At 58.6% G+C, this 17,687-nt stretch overlaps 1 protein-coding gene across 1 annotated transcript; it reads right to left on the reverse strand.

Annotated features, from left to right (window-relative positions):
• Positions 1 to 1,150: 1,150 nt before the first annotated feature.
• GRK6 (G protein-coupled receptor kinase 6) lies at positions 1,151 to 16,338 on the reverse strand. Its single transcript, XM_059483729.1, has 16 exons — positions 16,251 to 16,338; positions 13,236 to 13,331; positions 10,719 to 10,831; positions 10,360 to 10,437; positions 10,058 to 10,158; positions 8,754 to 8,846; positions 8,436 to 8,499; positions 7,724 to 7,864; positions 6,862 to 7,052; positions 6,096 to 6,133; positions 5,870 to 5,959; positions 5,546 to 5,754; positions 4,689 to 4,826; positions 4,339 to 4,476; positions 4,065 to 4,199; positions 1,151 to 2,543 (listed from the first exon to the last, which is right to left on the reverse strand). Exons 1-16 carry the CDS (start codon positions 16,300 to 16,302, stop codon positions 2,493 to 2,495), a joined length of 1,728 nt encoding a protein of 575 aa, XP_059339712.1. The 5' UTR covers positions 16,303 to 16,338; the 3' UTR covers positions 1,151 to 2,492.
• Positions 16,339 to 17,687: the final 1,349 nt, after the last annotated feature.

Genomic DNA, 17,687 nt, shown 5'->3' on the forward strand with positions numbered 1-17,687 from the left:
CCAGCTCTGGACACACACCAGCATCCCCTCACCGGCGTGCTGCTACACCCATCAAGGACAGGGATGGGGATGAGACACCCCCCAAGTGCTGGAGCACCACTGGGCAGGTGGAAAGATGCAGAGCCACTTCCCTGTCCTGCTCAGGGCTCGCCACAGCTCTGTTCACACTTCAGCTCTGCCCCAGAGCCACCCTGAACATGTGACAGACACACGAACACGCTGGTGGCCCCAGGACCTTGGTGCCAGGGTGCCATGACCCAGGCTGTGCCAGGAGGGCAGCATCAGCATCCTGCCTGGTGCGTTGGGAACAGCAATCCCAAGCATTCCCACCCCCCTGCCTGCCTTCCTTCCTTCCTTCCACGGCTGCAGCAAATGCCTGGATTTTACCCCAAGATGCCCCCTCTGAGTGTGAGAACTCCTCCTCGGCCCGCTCCCATGGCAACTGTTCCCTGGTTACCCAGCCTCACTTGCTATTCTCATCCCGGTGCAGCTGCGTGCGGCCCCCCCGCGCTGCGCACGAGGCTGTCACCGCTGCCACCGGCCCCGGACCCCAAACCCACCCTGTGTCCCCCACCAGGCTGCCCCCTTTGACTGCCTCACCCTTGGTGACCGTCGTGACCCTCACCCCATGTCACCATGCATGGTGTCCCCTTGGAGGGGCTGTTCCTTGGGCTGAGGAGAAGCACTCCGTTCCCATTCATGGTGGCCCCCCTGAAGCAGTAATTCAGCATGACCAGAGGGCAGCAGGACTCTGTGCTGGCCCCACAGCACACCTGGGACAGCCCAGGAGGGGCTGCGCTGGGGATGGACATGTCCCAGAGGGGACCACAGCATCCCAAGAGCACAAGGCCTCATACCTGTCGTGCCCTGACACTGACTCAAAATATGCAGCAAAGACACTGAGGGTCATCTGTGCGACTCAGGGCTCAGCCAGCATCAGCCTTTTTGCCCTGGAGAGCAATTCCAGCCCTTCCCTGCAGGACTGGAACCAGCAGAGCCCATGGCAGCCCAGAAACAAGGTCCCCACTCCCCTTCTTACAGCCACCAACCCTGTATGGCCCAGAGCAACCTCCCCATGACATGAGAGCAATACAAGGCACAGCAAATCTTTACACTTAACAAAAGGTTAAAAATTTAAATACTCTCCAACTTTAGTGCAAGGCAAGCAAATGATACCACAGGTCCAAGTAGGTGCTCAGCCCCCCTGGGGGGCCTGGCTCAGAATGAGCAGAGGCAGCAGCACACGCACACACGTGTGCACACACACACACAGAGGGGACAAGTTATTGCTCAGGACACAGCTGGGACAAGTGTACACAAGAGGGGACAGGACAAGCTGAATGGAGAGGTGGGCTGATCCCCACGCTGCTCCCCACACAGGGCTCCTGCCCGTGGGTGCAGGAGCTGTGCTGGCTGCCCAGAGCCCCTGGGGACACACACTAAGCTGGTCCCAGCCCACTCACTGTTGGGTCACAGCTTCACATGACCCCGGGAGGGACATTCCCTTTATCACAGCTTTGCTCCCTGAGAGCAGAGTGCTTAATGTGTCTGCTCCTCCACCACTGAGCTGGGCCTGGGGACGGCCACACCTCTGGAATGCACAGAGCTGGTAGAACAGTGCTGCCACCGCCCTGCAGTGTGCCAGGATCAGACCAACCCTGTGGCCACAGCAGCAGCAGGTGCTGGGAGTGGCTGTGTCCAGCTGTGCCAGTGGTCTGGAGAGGGGCTCGGGATCAGCTCCCTGGAGCTGGCAGCACGTGTGAGACAAGGCAGGAGGCAGCAGGCTCCAGCAGACAGGGACACGAGGACAAGGCAGTGACACTCCGCTGCCAGGACACAATGGGGGACGCTTTGGCACAGCCCTTTCCTGTGCCTCGAGGCTGAGCAATGGACTCCGCTGGAGCCAGGACACCTCAGCACGGCCAGAAAGGTCCAGGAAAGATGATTTAGACACCTCAAGGCACAGAAGGCCTCTGTCCAGGACTCCCTGGAACAAAGCTGGGACAGTCACTCCTCCCATAGGAGGACATTTGTGCCTGTGACAGGGTGGGGGCAGTGCAGGCCCCCACCCATAGACTAAAAACCAACATGTGATATGTACAGACCGACATATATAAATATACATCCAACCTGCAGTGCCACTCGGGCACTGTGGAATGTGTCAGCAGAGCTGCTCCAGCCTGGCCTCGGCCCACGCTGGCACCACCCCTCCCTCCTCCCTGGGCCCGGGGCAGCAGCAGCAGCAGCACCAGCACCATCCCAAGGGGCAGATTTGGAAGCGTCCGGGTTTGTCTCGGGGCTCGCCCGCGGTCAGAGGCGCCTCAACCCCGAGTCGTGTGCGGCTGCCAGCCTTGGAATCATCCTCAGTCTTCACATGCAGACGTATAAAACTGTAAACAAATCCACCTTGTGGGGCCACTGCAACCGTGTCCTTCAGGCTGGGCACTCGGGAGAGGCCGGGGGGTCCCGGGGGCTGGAGAATGAGCTGTGCTCTACAGCCGGGTGGGCTCTTCCTCGCTGTCGCTGCAGTTTCCACAACAGTCCTGAAGTCACAAGGGCAAGGGGAGGGAGGAGGGAGGGAGAGAGGAGCACAGCAAGCAGAGGGTGAGCATGGTCACACAACCCAGCCTACAGCTGCCCTCTGGCAGGGATGGGCCAGGTTCCCTCCCAGCCTGTGTGCAGGAGGGTTACATGGAGGCAAGGGGCAGGAGGGGACCCCCAGACTGCAGAGAACAGTCCAGCTGCATCTGGAGGTTCAGCCCCTGGCAGGCAGACCGGTGAGCACACAGCTGGCTAGCTCAGAAGCTGTGAGAAGCTGGGCTCCAGGGACTGCAGCCACCCAGGGACACAAGCTCAGTGCCAGCACAGACGCTCGGCCCCGCTCAGGGCTCAGCTGGCCACGAGAGCAGCTGAAGCCCTTTTTGCTGAAATGGGAGTCTGAGCACGGGGCAATGCCAAACCCTTCACAGTTTCTCAACCCTTCTGTGTGTCCCAGACATCCGGAGAGGAGTGAAGGGAACTTCCCAGAGCCCCCTGGGAGCAGAACTCCCAGCAGAGCAGTGCAGGGGCAGTGCGGGGGCAACTCTGGCTCAAGCTGAGGGCAAGGCCTCCCCCACAAAGGCAGCAGGAGCAGGGATGCTGGATTAGTGGCTCAGGGGGCAGTTACAACAACAAGCAGGTTGTGCTCTGCCAGGGGAAGGGAAAAGGCACTGAAGGATAACACTCCTCTTTCCCAGATCTTGCCATGTCCGTGGGCCACCGGGTATTTCCCTGAGCAGAGCAGCCAGGAGTGACTGCTCACCTCTGGAAAGAGAAAACACGTGGGAAATCACAGCTCAACCCCTTCTACAAACAGCTGCCCATCCTCTAGCAGGTCCTGGCTGCCTGGGGAAGGGCTGGGTATCCCCAGAGCTGGCTCCGGCTAGGGCAGCCCACTGAACTGCAAAGCACAACTCGGAGCTTGCCAAGGAGCAGGAGTCAGCACCAGGTGGCTGAGTGCATCCAGAGCCAACCATGCTGGAGTCCTACAGCTGCACACAGCTGCTGAGGCAGCAGCCCAGGCTTTGCCAGGCCTGGAAAGAAGGCAAAGACTGTCCCAGGCAGACAAACAAGCCCACAGCAGCTGCAAGATGTTTCTGTTCTCCTCATCCCTCAAAAGAGCTGCTCTCTGCCTGGCTCAAGATCTGGCAAAGTGCTCTGGGGAGCCCAGACAGCCCATTCCAAGAGCAAGGACTTGTTCAGGGATGGTATTATTCATGTCAGAAGGGAGATGATTAAATATTTTATAGTCTTCAGCATCTCTCTGCCTAGGTGACTCCAGCATGTTTAGCCAGCACACTCCTTTCCAGCCCCCTTGACTCCCCCAGCACAGGGAGTGCCAGCCAGACAAGGGCTCCTTGCACAGGTGCCCCTGAAAGCTCTGGGCTCTGGCCACCCAGCACTAGGGGAGACTGCTCACTGCCCTCTCATGCCCACCTCCCTGCCAGCCCTGCCTGGCACAGGCAGGAGCAGGATCACTGTTGCTGAGATACTGGCTGGGGAGGAAATGCTGGGCAAACCCTTACCTGTCTGCTGAACAAGCGCTGGAGTAACCCTTTTTTGGGCTGTGGAGAAGGCTGTCCTTTCCAGTCCAGGTCTGGGGGCACTGTGCCATCTGTGCTAAAGACATTCAGCTCCTTAAAACACTCTGTCTCGATCATCTGGAAGAGGGAAAAGGAGGCTGCAGCAACTGCCACATGGAGCCCATCACCGAGGGCCCAGAAGAGCATGAGAGCAGTGGGGACAGCACAGGGACACTGTCCTTGGCCATGGTGGGCGCAAGCAGGAGCAAAGACCCACCTCGTTCTGCCAAGGAATGGGCACACTCCCTGTAGCAAACTTCTGGTAAAAGTCGTTGTCTGTGGGCTCCAGCTCCACCCCTTTCACCGTGGAGAACTGCTCGATGTCCAGCACATCCTTGCAGTAGATGGCCTGGGGCTATGCAGCACAAAGATTGCTCTAATGCCAGGCTCCACCTTGATGCCACCACCTCCAACTGCTGCTCATGGCTAAGCCAAGGCCACCTCTCCCTGCAGCCCAGAGCTTGCTGGACCCCTGTTCTGCCAGCTCCAGGGAAGGGGATGGGCCCCATCTCCCCATGCCAGGGCTCCCTCCTCCCTTGACAAGGTCAGGAACAGATGGGCACTTACATCTGGCTTGAAGGGAGGGTCCAGCATGCCAGCTTCCAGCCTCCTGAAGTTGAGGTGCTTGAAGAGAGGGTGTTCCTTCACCTCCTTGGCCCCAGCTCCTCGGCACCCCAGGCGCTCCAAGGGGTCCTTGCACAGGAGCTGTGACACAAAGGAAATCATTGTTCAGGGTGAAGGGTGCTCTGTGCAGGAGCAGCCCTGGGTTCCTGCAGTGTGCTCTAGGGAGAGCACAGGCCTGCCTGGCAGCTGGGCAAGGAACGAAGGCACTTTGAATCCTCCTGTGCTGCCTCATCAGAACCAAGGGAAGCTGCTGGAGGGAGAAGCCCCAATGTCTTGCTGCTGCATGCACAGGAGTGGTGGGAGTGAAGGGACAGGGCTGCACAGCCATACCATGGTGCAGAGGGAGTGACAGGGCTGCATGGTGCAGAAGGAAGGGACAGAGCTGCACAGCCACACCATGATGCAAAAGGAGTGACAGGGCTGCACAGCCATACATGGTGCAGGGTGAAGGGACAGGGCTGCACAGAAACACCATGGTGCAGAGGGAGTGAAGGAACAGGGCTGCACAGCCACACCATGGTGCAGAAGGAAGGGACAGGGCTGCACAGCCATACATACCATGGTGCAGAAGGAAGGGACAGGGCTGCACAGCCACACCATGGTGCAGTGAAGGGACAGGGCTGCACAGCCACACCATGGTGCAGTGAAGGGACAGGGCTGCACAGCCACACCATGGTGCAGTGAAGGGACAGGGCTGCACAGCCATACATACCATGGTGCAGAGGGAAGGGGACAGGGCTGCACAGCCATACATACCATGGTGCAGAGGGAAGGGGACAGGGCTGCACAGCCATACATACCATGGTGCAGAGGGAGCGGGCGCAGGGCGAGAACTTCTCCGAGTACTCCTCCTGCACCTCCTTCACCAGGCGCTCCACCTCCTCCCTCTTGATCTTTTTCTTGCGCTGCTGGAAGGGGGACTGGCCCTCGATCATCTCGTACACCAGGCAGCCCAGAGCCCACCAGTCCGGGCTGAACGTGTAGCGCTCGTTCTTCACCACCTCCGGAGCTGTGGAGCAGGGTGAGGGATGGGTGAGGGATGGGTGCGGGATGGGTGAGGGATGGGTGAGGGCAGGGACAGCACAGCTTTGGAACCACTTTTTGGTTAAAGCAGCGTCACTTACCCATGTAGCCAACTGTCCCCACCCGGCCCTTGATTGTTTGGCCCTCTGGCACATGCACAGCCAGTCCCAGGTCTGAGATACGGATGTGCCCTGCACAGAGGAGGGGACAAGTTAACAGGAGAAAGCCATGGGGCAGTGTTTGAAGCTGCCAAAAACACAGGGAAACCCTGGTTCAAGCAGAGTAAGAAAACCTCAGGCTCACAGCTCCTCTTGCCCCTGCACTCACCATGGTCATCCAGTAATATGTTCTCTGGCTTCAGGTCCCTAGGACGGAAGGGACTTGATTAGCAAGAAGCCTGTTGTCAAAGCAAAGGACACGAGCAACAGCCACATCTCAACAAGTCACAGATAAGGATAAGCAACTTCAGGATGCAATGCCCCTGCCTCAGGCACACAGATAACCTTCCCCTCACCCTCTGTCCCAGAGCTGACCCTGCAAGCTCTCCCCTCCTGGCCAGAGAGGTGGAACACAACAACCTTCAACCCTCTGCACTGAGCCTGAGGATGGTTCCCTCTTTGCAGGTGCAGAACTCAGTATGGAGCAGAGGCTTCTCTGCTTATCCTGCCCCAGGGCAAGGAAGGACCAGAAGGGACTTCCTGGCCGTGTTTAGCCATGCTATCCTAACACTGCATCACGCCCCTGTGAGTCCACTTGTTTTCCCTCCTCCCCAGCTCTTGAGCACGTTGGGGCAGCCTACCCTCCTTTGTTCTAGTGTCAATACTGCCCAGGGAGCTCAGTGCCTGCCCTGAGCCATTCACAGCACGATCACATCCTGTTCTTGGCGATCATTTACCAGCACAAGGAAGCCAAGCTAAGGTCTCCCTTTCTCCCATAAGATTAGCTTTCTGTTCCCGATTCCTCTCACTCAGTTCTGTGCTGCTTTCAAGCCTGAGGTTATTTTGTTGACCCAACTGGGCTGGTGAGAGCAGCAGGAACCCTCTTGCTGCTGCAGGCCCTACAAGCTCTCCCAGCAGGGGCAGGCAGCACGCACCTGTACACAATCCTCTCCTGGTGCAAGTCCTCCAGGCCACAGCAGATCTCAGCAGCATAGAAAGCTGCCCTGGGCTCCTCGAAACCAGCCTCTCCCATGTGGTAGATATGGAACTTGAGGTCCCCTCCATTCATGAGGGTCAGCACTAGGCAGAGAGCATCTTTAGTTTCATATGCATAGGCTAAGCTCACCTGCAATTCAGGGCAGAAAGGCTGTTAGAAGACACAGCTGGAACAGGGAGGTGCCCACACTGCCACAGACACTTTGCCACCCAAGCAGCCACTCACAGGCTCAGGGCTGGGCCTTTGCCAGCAGAGGAGGAACTGTGCAAACCCAGGGAGGACATGGCAGCACCCAGCAGTCCCAGCACACCCCCAGCTCTCCTCAGGTAGGACACTTTCCCCAAGACAAAGCTGCTTTTCCCCATGGGCAGGCAGCACTCAACAGCAACACTGGTGTTCATCTGATGAACCCTCTGCAAAGGGAGGCTCAGCTTTCCACACCTCAGTGCACCAAGGCAGAGCTCCCAATCACACAGCTCAGGGCTGGGCTTCTCCCCAGATCACTGTCTGGAGAGGCAGTTCTCACTGTTTACTTGTGCCCCAAAAGTCACAAAGGTGCCTGTAACCCAGATGGGTGTTTGGGGCTGACTGTGGGGGCATTCACAGCATGTTATGGAGGCAGTAAAGGTCCTGCCACACCCCAGCCTTGTGAGAGATGTGCAGCCACCAGGACCCTGCACCGTGGGCAGAGCCTGCTCCTGCCTCTCCACAGCAGGTGAGGAGCACAGAGGGGCCAGGCCGGCTGGTTGGAGGAAGAATCCAGCATTGCAGCGAAGTGAGAGCAATTCCTATGTACTTACTACAAACCTACTGTTCACTTTTTCCAGGATCTGTTTTTCATTCAGGGCCATGGCTTCTCCCTTCCTCTTTTTGATCCTTTTCTTCTCCAGTTTCTTGCAGGCATACATCTTCCCTGTGGCACGCACCTGGCAGGCACACACCTGGAGGGAGGACAAGGCTCAGCATCCTCCCTTTTCCAGAGGTTCTGCTCTCAGGAAGGGGCACAGGAAGGCAAAGAAGCTCATTGTCAAAGCAAAGTGACAGTGACAGCTGCTCCAGATGTTACAGAGAAGCAAGAGCCAGCTCTAATGCCTCAAACACCTTTAGCAGCACCATGGCTGGTGCATAGGAAGGCAGAAGGCCACTCCATAAACAGAAGGAAGCCTGGCAGGAAGTTTTCAGGAGTGCAGTTTGCCCTATTGAGACACAGGGAACTGACCTACCTGACTGCCCAGTTAGCAGTAGGCACCACAGGGCTTGTGCTATCAACCCCACCCAGCACCTCCCACACCTCCAGCAGCTGGACAGAGGTGAGCTCCTGCTTCTCAGAGAGGGCTGACAGGTCACACAAGGCCCAAAACACAGCCCAGCACAGAGCCCCACAGCCAGCAGCAGCTGCCTCCAGGTGCTGGAGCAGCTGGTGGCACCCTGATGGCCAGCCCAGATGTGCCTCTGGATCAGGCAATGGGGCTGCCTGGTGCCCTGAGTGCAGAGGAAGCAGTGGTTACTCACCTCCCCAAAACCGCCCTTACCCAGCACGCGGTACTGGCGGAAAGTGTTTTTGGTCACTGGCTGCCTGTGAGGGAAAGGAAACCAGAGTGAGATGTGGCAGTGAGAGGGCTCCATGCCCTGGCCTGACAGACTGTGTCTCACCCCAAACCCCTGCCCAACCCAGCCTTGCCTCCCCACGAGGCTGGGGCTGCTGCTGGTGCCAGTAAAGGCCAGGCTCTTGGCTCCTGCCAGGGCCCAGCATGGGAAGGAGCCCTAGGGAGCCCTCAGGGAGGCTGTGTGAGGAGGGTGCAGGTTCCCCAGAGGGGAGGGCAGCGTTACCTTTCCAGCCATTTCCACTGCAGGAAGCGGTTGAAGTACAAGCTGTCGAGGTAGTCGGCAAAGGGAGCCACGCTCAGGTAGTCGTGGATAAGCCTAGGAGAGAGCAGAGCCAGCATGGTTCCTGAGAGCTGGTCACAGCCCTCGAAACAGCCAGCAGCCCCAGGAAAGAGGAGGTGAACAGCCCCAAAAGACTCTGCCATCCCTCACCCAGCCTGGTGCAGAATCACCCACACAGCCCCGCTCCATGCCGAGCCTGGTGCAAAGGGAGGTGCGTGGGAGGTACCACTGTGACAAATGCAGCACCCTGGGACCCTGCTGGCACTGCTAATTGTGGCCTCTTGGCATCAGCCAGGGCTGCAGGACAAAGGGGTACAACGGGACCCTGGCACTGCCCCTCTGCTCACAGGGCAAACGTGCACACCGGCTGTAATCAGCTGCCAGCAACATTCAGCAGCAGGCGCTGAGCTGTTCACTATCAGTGAGTATCCAGCACAAAAGGCCACAGGGGATCCTGCTCCAACGAGCTAACTGCCTTGGAGAGCTGTGCCAGGGCTGCCCAGCGGAGTGAGGAGCCTTAGACACAGTGTCTAGCCTGGGAGCACGCATCAAGGAGAGCGGATGGGCTCTCCCCTTTCAGAGCCTGCCAAGAGCAGGCAGGGCCCAGCCCGGAGGCTCTGCATTCAGACACGGCACTGGTTACCACACACCGAGCTAACGCTCCCCAGAAGACTGCAGCAAACGTGTTGCCACAGCCCTGCTCTCAGTGAGGCAACAACTCCAGCTACTGTGCAGGGAGGGGTGAGCTGCAAGCCTGGCTTGCCCAAGAGCTTCCGCTTCACACCCGGAGCCGGGACCTCGGCCACTGCCTCTGTGATGGGAACAGAGGTGACCTTAGAGCCCTGCAGAAGAGCCAGAGTGACCCAACCACACCAGCCACTGCTGCACAGGCAGGACAGGACAGCTGGCTCACACTGCAGCTATGGGCTCAGCTCAGCAGGAGCCTACAAGATTCTGGCACAACACTGGGCATAGCATTGGTACAGGGTCTTCCCAAATGGCAGCTCCAGCTGGGAAGACTGACAGAGGTTTCTGCAGCAGCTTGTGATTCCCAGAGCACAAGATATCCTTGTGCTTGCTTTCCTGGAGCTGGGCTGCAAACTGCTGGTCCAAAACTCCCCAGGCCCCAGCCTCAGCAGCAGCTCTCACTCTCCAGGAGCAAGGGACCAGGGGCACAAGGTGAGTCAGCTGCAGATCATCCCCGTGCCATGTGTGACCTGCAGGCACAGCCCAGCCCTCCAACTTACTTAGTGCATTCCTTGAAGAGCTCCTTGGAAGGTTCCTGCTCCAGCCTCTCACAACAGGCATCCACCAGTTGTGAGGGAACTTCAGGCACGTGGTCCTCACTCTGGGGACAAAGGGATGGAGTCAGACATAGGGAGCAGAGCACAAGGGTCCTGCTTAAGGGTCAGTGGGCAAAGCAGTGTGGCAGCTTCTGAGGTGGTGGGGTGGCTCAGCACGCTGGCTGTGGCAGGACATGGGCAATGTCAGCTGTTGGCTTTCCAACTGTTCTACCCTCACAGGCAGCAAACACAACCCTCTTACTCACGTTCGGCTTCAAGTACTTTTCAATCAGGTGCTGCCCACATTCCTTCCTCTTCTCATCTGGAGCCACTTCGTACCCTGCCTGGAGAGAGCAGTGTGAGGGGCAGTTCCAGCCTTGCTACTGGGCAACAGCTGTGGAGCAGCTACACTCTCTGCTCAAAGTTTCCCATACTTTCCTTGAAAACCAGATCTCTAGCAAACATCTCTCAAAGCAAAAGGCCCAGCCCTATCTGGGCTCTGACTCATGGGCTCTTCTTACAAGAAAATCCTACTGCCCAGGAGTACCCAGCCAACCAGTTCATGCCCAGGGTGTCAGGAACATCCCTGCCTCCCCCAGTGAAGCCTGATGGGCTCTGCTCTTACCACAGCATCCAGGAACTTGACGCAGCGCGCGAGCTCGGGGCGCGTCTCGCAGAACTGCCGGAACAGCATGTGCCCGATGGGCTGCTTCTCGCACAGGCTCTGGTAGTCCCGCTCTGCAAACGAGGGCAAGGTTACCCCAACAAACCCCAAAGGAGCAGTCCCAGCCCAGGCAGTGCTGGGGGTACTGTGACTCCTCAGCTGGGCTGCTGACAGGTGCCACCAGCCTGAGACTCCCAGGAGAGTGAAGCGCATCCAGTGGGACAAGGGACACTGCTGAGGTTTTATGTTCCCCTATGGAAGATGCTCTTCCCTGAAAGAGGATTGACCTTGTGCTCTGTTCAGCCTGAACCTCTTGTTCCTACCAAAGGACCTCCATATCAGCTGCTTGCCTCTGATCAGCTGATCAGCTCTCTCCTCTCTCCATAGAGATCAACCAACTACTCCAGCCACACAACTTTCCTTGGAACATGAAGAGCACACCAAGCTTATCTCAAGGCGGATCTTCCAAGCCAAGAGTTGTTCTGATGGCTCCTTCAAACCACTTGTGTTCCCAAAGGCCCTGCTGGAAGCAGCAGCATCAAAATGGGAGGCACCATTCCCACAGATGCCTTGCTGATGTGCACACAGCAGTCAGAACTCCCCTCTCCATGGGACAGCCACTTGCTCGTACATCAACTCTGGAGGATTCCTCCTACCCCTCTCTGAACTCTGGCAGCCCACGCATAAATGCCTTTGACTATCCAGAGCACTTCCAGTTCTCTGCTTTCTTCCTCTCCTTCCACTCAAGAGACGTCTGATCCCAGGCCAGAACTCATTTCTGTGACAGCCACTGCCACCAGGGCTGCCTGCAGAGCAGATGTGCAGCTGCCCAGGGGATCCCAGCGCTGGGTACTCCCAGCCCTCCCCTCCCTGTGCAGCAGTTTCTCCCGAGGAAGCTGCAGCTTCCTGAGGGTGCAGGAGAGTGCAGAGCCAGGCAGGCTGTGCTGGGGGAGGAGGCGGCCTCACCAGCTCCACAGCACCAGCCGGTTTCCTTGTGTCTGCAGGGGAAGGAGTTCCCCTCAGCTGGGGAGGACCTGAATCTGCTGTCGGCGAGATCAGAAGCTTTCAGCTGCCCTGCTCGCTGCCCAGGCTCACACGAGGTTACTCCCTGTGGTCAGGGCACAAAAAGCTTAATTCTGCAATGGGCAACCAGCCCACTGTGCCCACAGTCCTGCCAAGACTCCGGAATAGGAAAGAAACGCCTTTCCAGAGACTGTGAGGTGGAAAGAATGACACCCCAGCCAAAGAGTGCCCAAGCACAAGGAAGAGGGTCATCTCTACCATGGGAAAACCAAGAGAAACTGCTGGCACCTGGGTCAGAGCACTTCTCACGTGCCTCTCTGAGGGGAAGTGAGACACTGGTGGTGACAGCCACTGGCTGAGAGGGACTTGCTTCCCAAATTTTCACAAGGTCACTGTCCCAGATAGCAGGACAGCACACACAGACCACCAGCACTCAGCGCTGGCAAATGGGTTAAGTTCAAGGCTGGAAAACATCGTGACAGCCACAGGAAGGGTGGCTGCAGGCACAGGGTGCACCAAAGCTCAGGGAAAGTTCTGCAAGTCAAAGAAGGGATTTGGATGGTCAAGATGGGAGCTGCAAGGAGAGCCCAAGCCTGAGCCCTGTTCAGAACTGAGACCTTGCTCCAGAGAGGCAGCAAATCCAAGGCTGGAGTCACCACACAGTCACTCTGACCGTGAAGCCAGCTCCAAGAGATGGTGCACAGGTTGTGTGGCAGAGGGAGGTGGGGACAGCCTGCACTGGGCTGCTGTGAACTTGAGGGTTACAGTGTGGATGAGTGAGGTTGAGGTTCTCCAAGCACCACAGTTCCATGGGGCCCAAAGGACTGCCAGGACTGGAAAACCTGGGCAGGGTAGAACTGGGAATTTGAGCTGCAGAAACCTCCCAAACCCATTTGTTTCAGTGGCACTGGCTCTGAAACAAGGCCAGCGCTGTGCCACTCTCCAGCTTGCACCCTCTGTGCCCCAAAACAATTTCACATGATCTCAGGACCAAGCCTGCTGCACAAACAACATTAAAACCATGAAGAGTACAAAGTACAGACTGAAAATGACAGGCCAAGCCCTGCTCAACGCCAGTTCTCATCCACTCCACACAGCAAGAACCCATGTTTACTGCTTGAACGTTAGAAGCTGAGGTCTATGGAGCTGAGCTGAATCCAGCCAGGGAGAACAGAGAATGTTAGCAGGACTTTTGTTATTTTTGCAAAGGCACCCCAGAGTGACACTCCAAAACCCTGCAGCATGGAACAGGTCTGTTTGACACAGAAGGTGATGTTCCCCTAGAGAAGCTCATCGCAGCCTTGCAGATGTATGGCTACATCATCAGCCACTTACCCAACCATTATTTCCTCCCTACACTCTGCACTCCAAGTAATCCTGGCTGGGATTTGCCCTGTTGTACGTCCCTGACACTCAGCTTGGGGTGCACACCTCCCACCCAGCCCTGCATCTCACCCAGGCTCTGCCGAAGGTCCTCGCAGAGGCTGATGTGGGGGAACTGCAGCATCTGGCGCCATTTCTTGCTCTTGCCTTTCCTGTTTCCTCCACCACCTGCAGGGCACACAAAATCAATACCATGAGTCAGGAAGCAAAGGTGTCTGGCTGCACCCTAGCCTTGCCTCCAAGTCCAGGCAAGGAAAACAAGAATGACGTGGTGACACCATCTCCTCGTGGGACCAAAGTGTTGGAGCCTCGGTTGGAAATGGACAGACCAACCTCTGGCTGCTGAACAAATCCCAAACAAGAACCTGAAGACTTTTCATGATGGGACAATCCCACCAGTGTCCACAGCCACAGCAGTTCCTGGCTCCCAGGCCTGTCCCCAGCACCTCTGCATAGCCAATCACCCCTCCAGGCCATGCCTTGCTTGGTGTGAAACTCTTCGTGCTGCTGTAATGCCACCTACTCATTCCAGACTGATTGCCTACTCCAGGGAGGGGCTCTCACATGGAGGACATGAAGCTGGGAGACAGGAATTCCTGCTCTAATCCTGCCTCCACAGACAACTCGCTACATTGCCTGGGGCTCATCGCTTCAGTTTCCCACCTCTGAAGTGGGGACACTCCCACCTCTCTCCAGAGATAAGCCAGCCTCAGAAAATCCAGATCCAAGAACCAGGTATTACCTCAGCTTCAGCTGCTGGAGTCAATGCCCAGTGGTGGGAAAGCTTCTAGATAGACCAAAAAATTTACATCATAGCAAGCACTCAGTACCGATTGCTGGGATCAGCCAACCTCCAGGGATTGCTCTCCCAGTGCCAACACACACAATTTCCCACCTCTGTTTGGAAATTCATTAAATCACCCTGCCAAAATGGTCGGGCCAAGAGTTGGGCTCAAGGCCCGGCCTTCTGAAATTACACGGGGGTTGAACATAATTTATCAGCTCTTGAGAAACACACTCATAACACTTTCCTCCACTGCAGATGCAGTTCAGCCCCAAACCCTAGACACGACACGGAGAACCAGGTGGGATGGGGCCGTCCTGGTCATTGCCAGGTGGTTCCAGCCCCAGGTCCGAGCCCCTGGCACGCCGAGGGTCCCTGCACTGCATCTGCCCCGCAGCAGCAGCAGCAGCAGCAGCAGCTGGGCTGCACAATTGTACAAACTCAGGAAGGAAGTGACTCAAGGGTGAGCAGGGCTGGAAGAAACCAGCGGCGCAGACACCTTGGTGTCAGCCACAATGCGGCGGATGGGGGCAGCGAAACCAGGGCAGGGGAGGACAGGCCATCCTCACCCCAAGAGAGCTCAAGGAAAGGCAGAGCAGAGCCCCACGGCACCCGGAGGTTGCCTTTCCTTGAGTTGTTTGCTTTGAAAGGAGGCTCCAGTGGTTCTCCCCCGCCCTCCCAGCACTGCAGAGGGGAGCTGGGCTCCTGCACAGCCACCTCCAGCACCCCTGGCCTGGGGATGGGGCAAGGAGTGAGCTGCTTCCACCCAGAGCTCAGCAGGAGCAAGCTTCAGGGCTGGGTGGTGGATGAGAACTGGTCTGTTGTCCCTCTGTCAGGGCAAGGGGGACAGGGATCCTCCAATTCCCTGGGCAACACCAAACACAGGGCACGGTCATGCCGTGGTCGGTTGTCAGCAGCCCCATAGCACACTCCAGCTCAGCTCTGCACTCCCACACCAACCTAGGAAGCTCCAAAAAGGCTGGGCTGGAGCTAAGAACCCAGCCCTGTTGGTTCTGGCCTGCAAAGCAGCTCTGTCCTGTGACAGGAGCTGTCTGAGCTTACCCCAGTGGCCACCACGGACAGGCAGCACGGCCACCTGTGGCTCTCACGGCCCCAGAACCACCTGGCACAAGGGTGACACTGGGCTGTTCCTGCCTGCAGACTGCAAACAGGAGCAGCAGCCGGCCAGCACCTCGTGCTGCATCAGTGCCAAAACTCCACTCCCCAAGGGCACCACAGGAGCCGGTCTCTCTCTGGGTCACTCCGTATGGAGCTGGCCCCATGCCTGGAGGTCACAAACCCTGCTGCTTCCTGAACCAAACCCTGCCCTGGTTTTGAACCAAACCCTGCTGCTTGGTTATGAACCAAACCTCGCCATGATGAACCTGAACGTCACGGTCCACCACGGTCACTGTGCCAGGAGTACTTACACTTAGCCTGGTTCTAAAGCAGCTTGGAAGTGCTTCTGCCCATGCAAATTTAATTTCGCTGCTTTTTGCTCCCACAAATCTAATCTCCAAAGCGCTCTAACTGGATTTCAGCGGCTCTCTCAGGCTCTAGCATGGCTCGGTCTGGCCAATTGCACCCCACGGGGCAGGGGGGACCGTGTTTCTCCGGCATAAATGGGATTTAATGAACTCATCAATGCCCGGCCGGAGCGGATCTTCTGTGCAATGGACCGGGTTCCTGTGTGAGACATCCCATCCCCTCCTGGGCCTGCTCCCCTGCATCTTCAGGACATCCCACACGGAGGGCTGGAATTCAGCGTGGCCCGGAGCAGCGGGAGCGCTGGGGCTGAGCAGAGCTCCGGGAGCCCCGCAATGGGGCCGGGACAGAGCTCCGGGAGCCCCGCAATGGGGCCGGGGCTGCTGTGAAGGCGGCGGACGGGACGGGACGGGCGGGGCTCCCCGCCGAAGTTTCGGGATCGGCCCGTGTGTGGGAAGCAGCATTTACCGGACTGAAATTAACTTTTTTTTTCCTCCTACGGCACCCAAAGTTGCCTGTCCGCTGTGCCGGGGGAGCTGGAGCAGCCCCGGAGCGGGCACGGCGGGACGCGGATGGGGCGATCTGCACCGGGGAGGCGGCGAGGCCGCCCGGGACGGAGCGCAGCACCCCCGGAGCGAGCACAGCACCGGACGGGCGAGCCGAATGCCTGTGCCCAGCCCGCGCCGCCACCTCCCCGCTCCCCGCCAAGGCCGCGATGCCCCGGGAGGGACCGCCCCGGCCGAGCCCCGGGGCGGCACCACCGGGGCCCGCAGCCCGGGCCTGCCGCCCCGCCAGCTCCGGTGCCCGGCGCCGCTCACCTTCGCGGGCCTTGAGCAGGACGGTGTTGGCGACGATGTTCTCCAGCTCCATGGGCCCGCGGGCGCCGCCGCCTCCCGCCGGCTCCGCTCCCCGCGCTCGGCCCGCGCCCGCCGCCCCCCGCCGCCGCCGCCGCGCCCCGCCCCCGGCGCCCCGCCCGGCCAATGCCTGCCCTCGCTCCTCCCGCGCCGCGCTCCCATTGGTCCGCCCCTTCATTAAGCCCCGCCCCCTCCGCACCACCACGGCCCTCCAGTAGGTCCCGCGAGGTGCTGCGGACGGGGCGGGGCTAGAGTAGTGACGTCATCCGGCGGCCACCGACGGAGGGCTGCCGGGACGAGGGGACGGGCGCTGATTGGAGGGTGAGATGTCACTCAGGGCGCGCCGCGAACGGATTGGGAGAGAGTCAAGTACGCCCACACGGGAAGCTCCGCCTTCCACATCATCTGATTGGGCGTGGAGCTGCCACTCAGCCGCAAGACGAGTCGTGATAGGTCAACCTATGGGGTGGGGCCGATTTGTTGAATATAAATAAGCGTCGGGGCTCAGTGGAAGCCGAGAGGGTTTCCTGGACTTTGTGGGAGGTCCCGGTCCCGGTCCCGGTCCCGGTCCCGGTCCCGGTCCCGGTCCCGGTCCCGGTCCCGGTCCCGGTCCCGGTCCCGGTCCCGGTCCCGGTCCCGGTCCCTCGGGCGGGGCTGTCTCCGCGGTGTCTGTCCTGTTCGAACCAGTGACATGTTTAGGGGAGCCTCCCCACCTTCGCAGCCTCAATAAAGCCCGAGCGGCCTCGCGTGTTTCCCGGTGTCTCGGTCCATCCCGGTCACGGGATGTGCTCCGGTGCTGTGCCCCGTTTCTGCAGTCACCGCTGCCCTGGAGGCTTGGGTGTTCTCATCCCCCAGCGCAGCTGACCCATGTGCCGTTCTGGTGTTTGAACTCCCGCCAAATTCTTTACACCAATTATTCTCTCTAAAAGCCATTTTTTAAAACTTATACCAAAATTAGCAGCAGCGTTACCTTGTCTGAAGAAAAGCTGTGCTATGGGAACCTCTTCCCACCTGATTCCCCACACACCTGGTTTCCCTGCAGAGCTGGCCTGTGCTCGAGCATCCCTCGATGACCTGTCACTCACCTGCCCATCTCCCTGCCTGTTCTGAGCACAAAACCACTCCTTAATCTTCTTACACCAAGTGGTGTCTGCCCTGCTTTGTGCTGCTCCTGGCTTTGAGGTGAGGACATCACCTCTGCCTTCCCATGGCTTCTGTCCCTTGCTCCAGCCCACAGGAGATGTCTCCTTCCCAGCAGGTGTGGGGCTGGTGCTGGCCAGGGCAGGGAGGAGATGATGGGCACGTCCCTCCTCTGGTGTCTGTCAGCGGCAGCCTGGGCCCACGGCAGGAGAGGTTTTGGGTTCATGTCCTCAGGCTGTAGTGAGGATGATAATAACACAA

Source organism: Ammospiza nelsoni, chromosome 16 (assembly GCF_027579445.1).
Source record: "Ammospiza nelsoni isolate bAmmNel1 chromosome 16, bAmmNel1.pri, whole genome shotgun sequence".
Lineage (NCBI taxonomy): Eukaryota > Metazoa > Chordata > Aves > Passeriformes > Passerellidae > Ammospiza > Ammospiza nelsoni.

Bases quoted from the DNA above. Each gene is read 5' to 3' on its own strand.
- GRK6 (XM_059483729.1), bottom strand. From the start codon at position 16,302: ATGGAGCTGGAGAACATCGTCGCCAACACCGTCCTGCTCAAGGCCCGC. The intron at 10,832-13,235 runs GTGAGATGCAGG...CCTCGTTTGCAG, and splicing joins GGACCTTCGGCAGAGCCTGG to AGCGGGACTACCAGAGCCTG. The intron at 4,477-4,688 runs GTAAGTGCCCAT...TGTGCTGCATAG, and splicing joins ACCCTCCCTTCAAGCCAGAT to CCCCAGGCCATCTACTGCAA.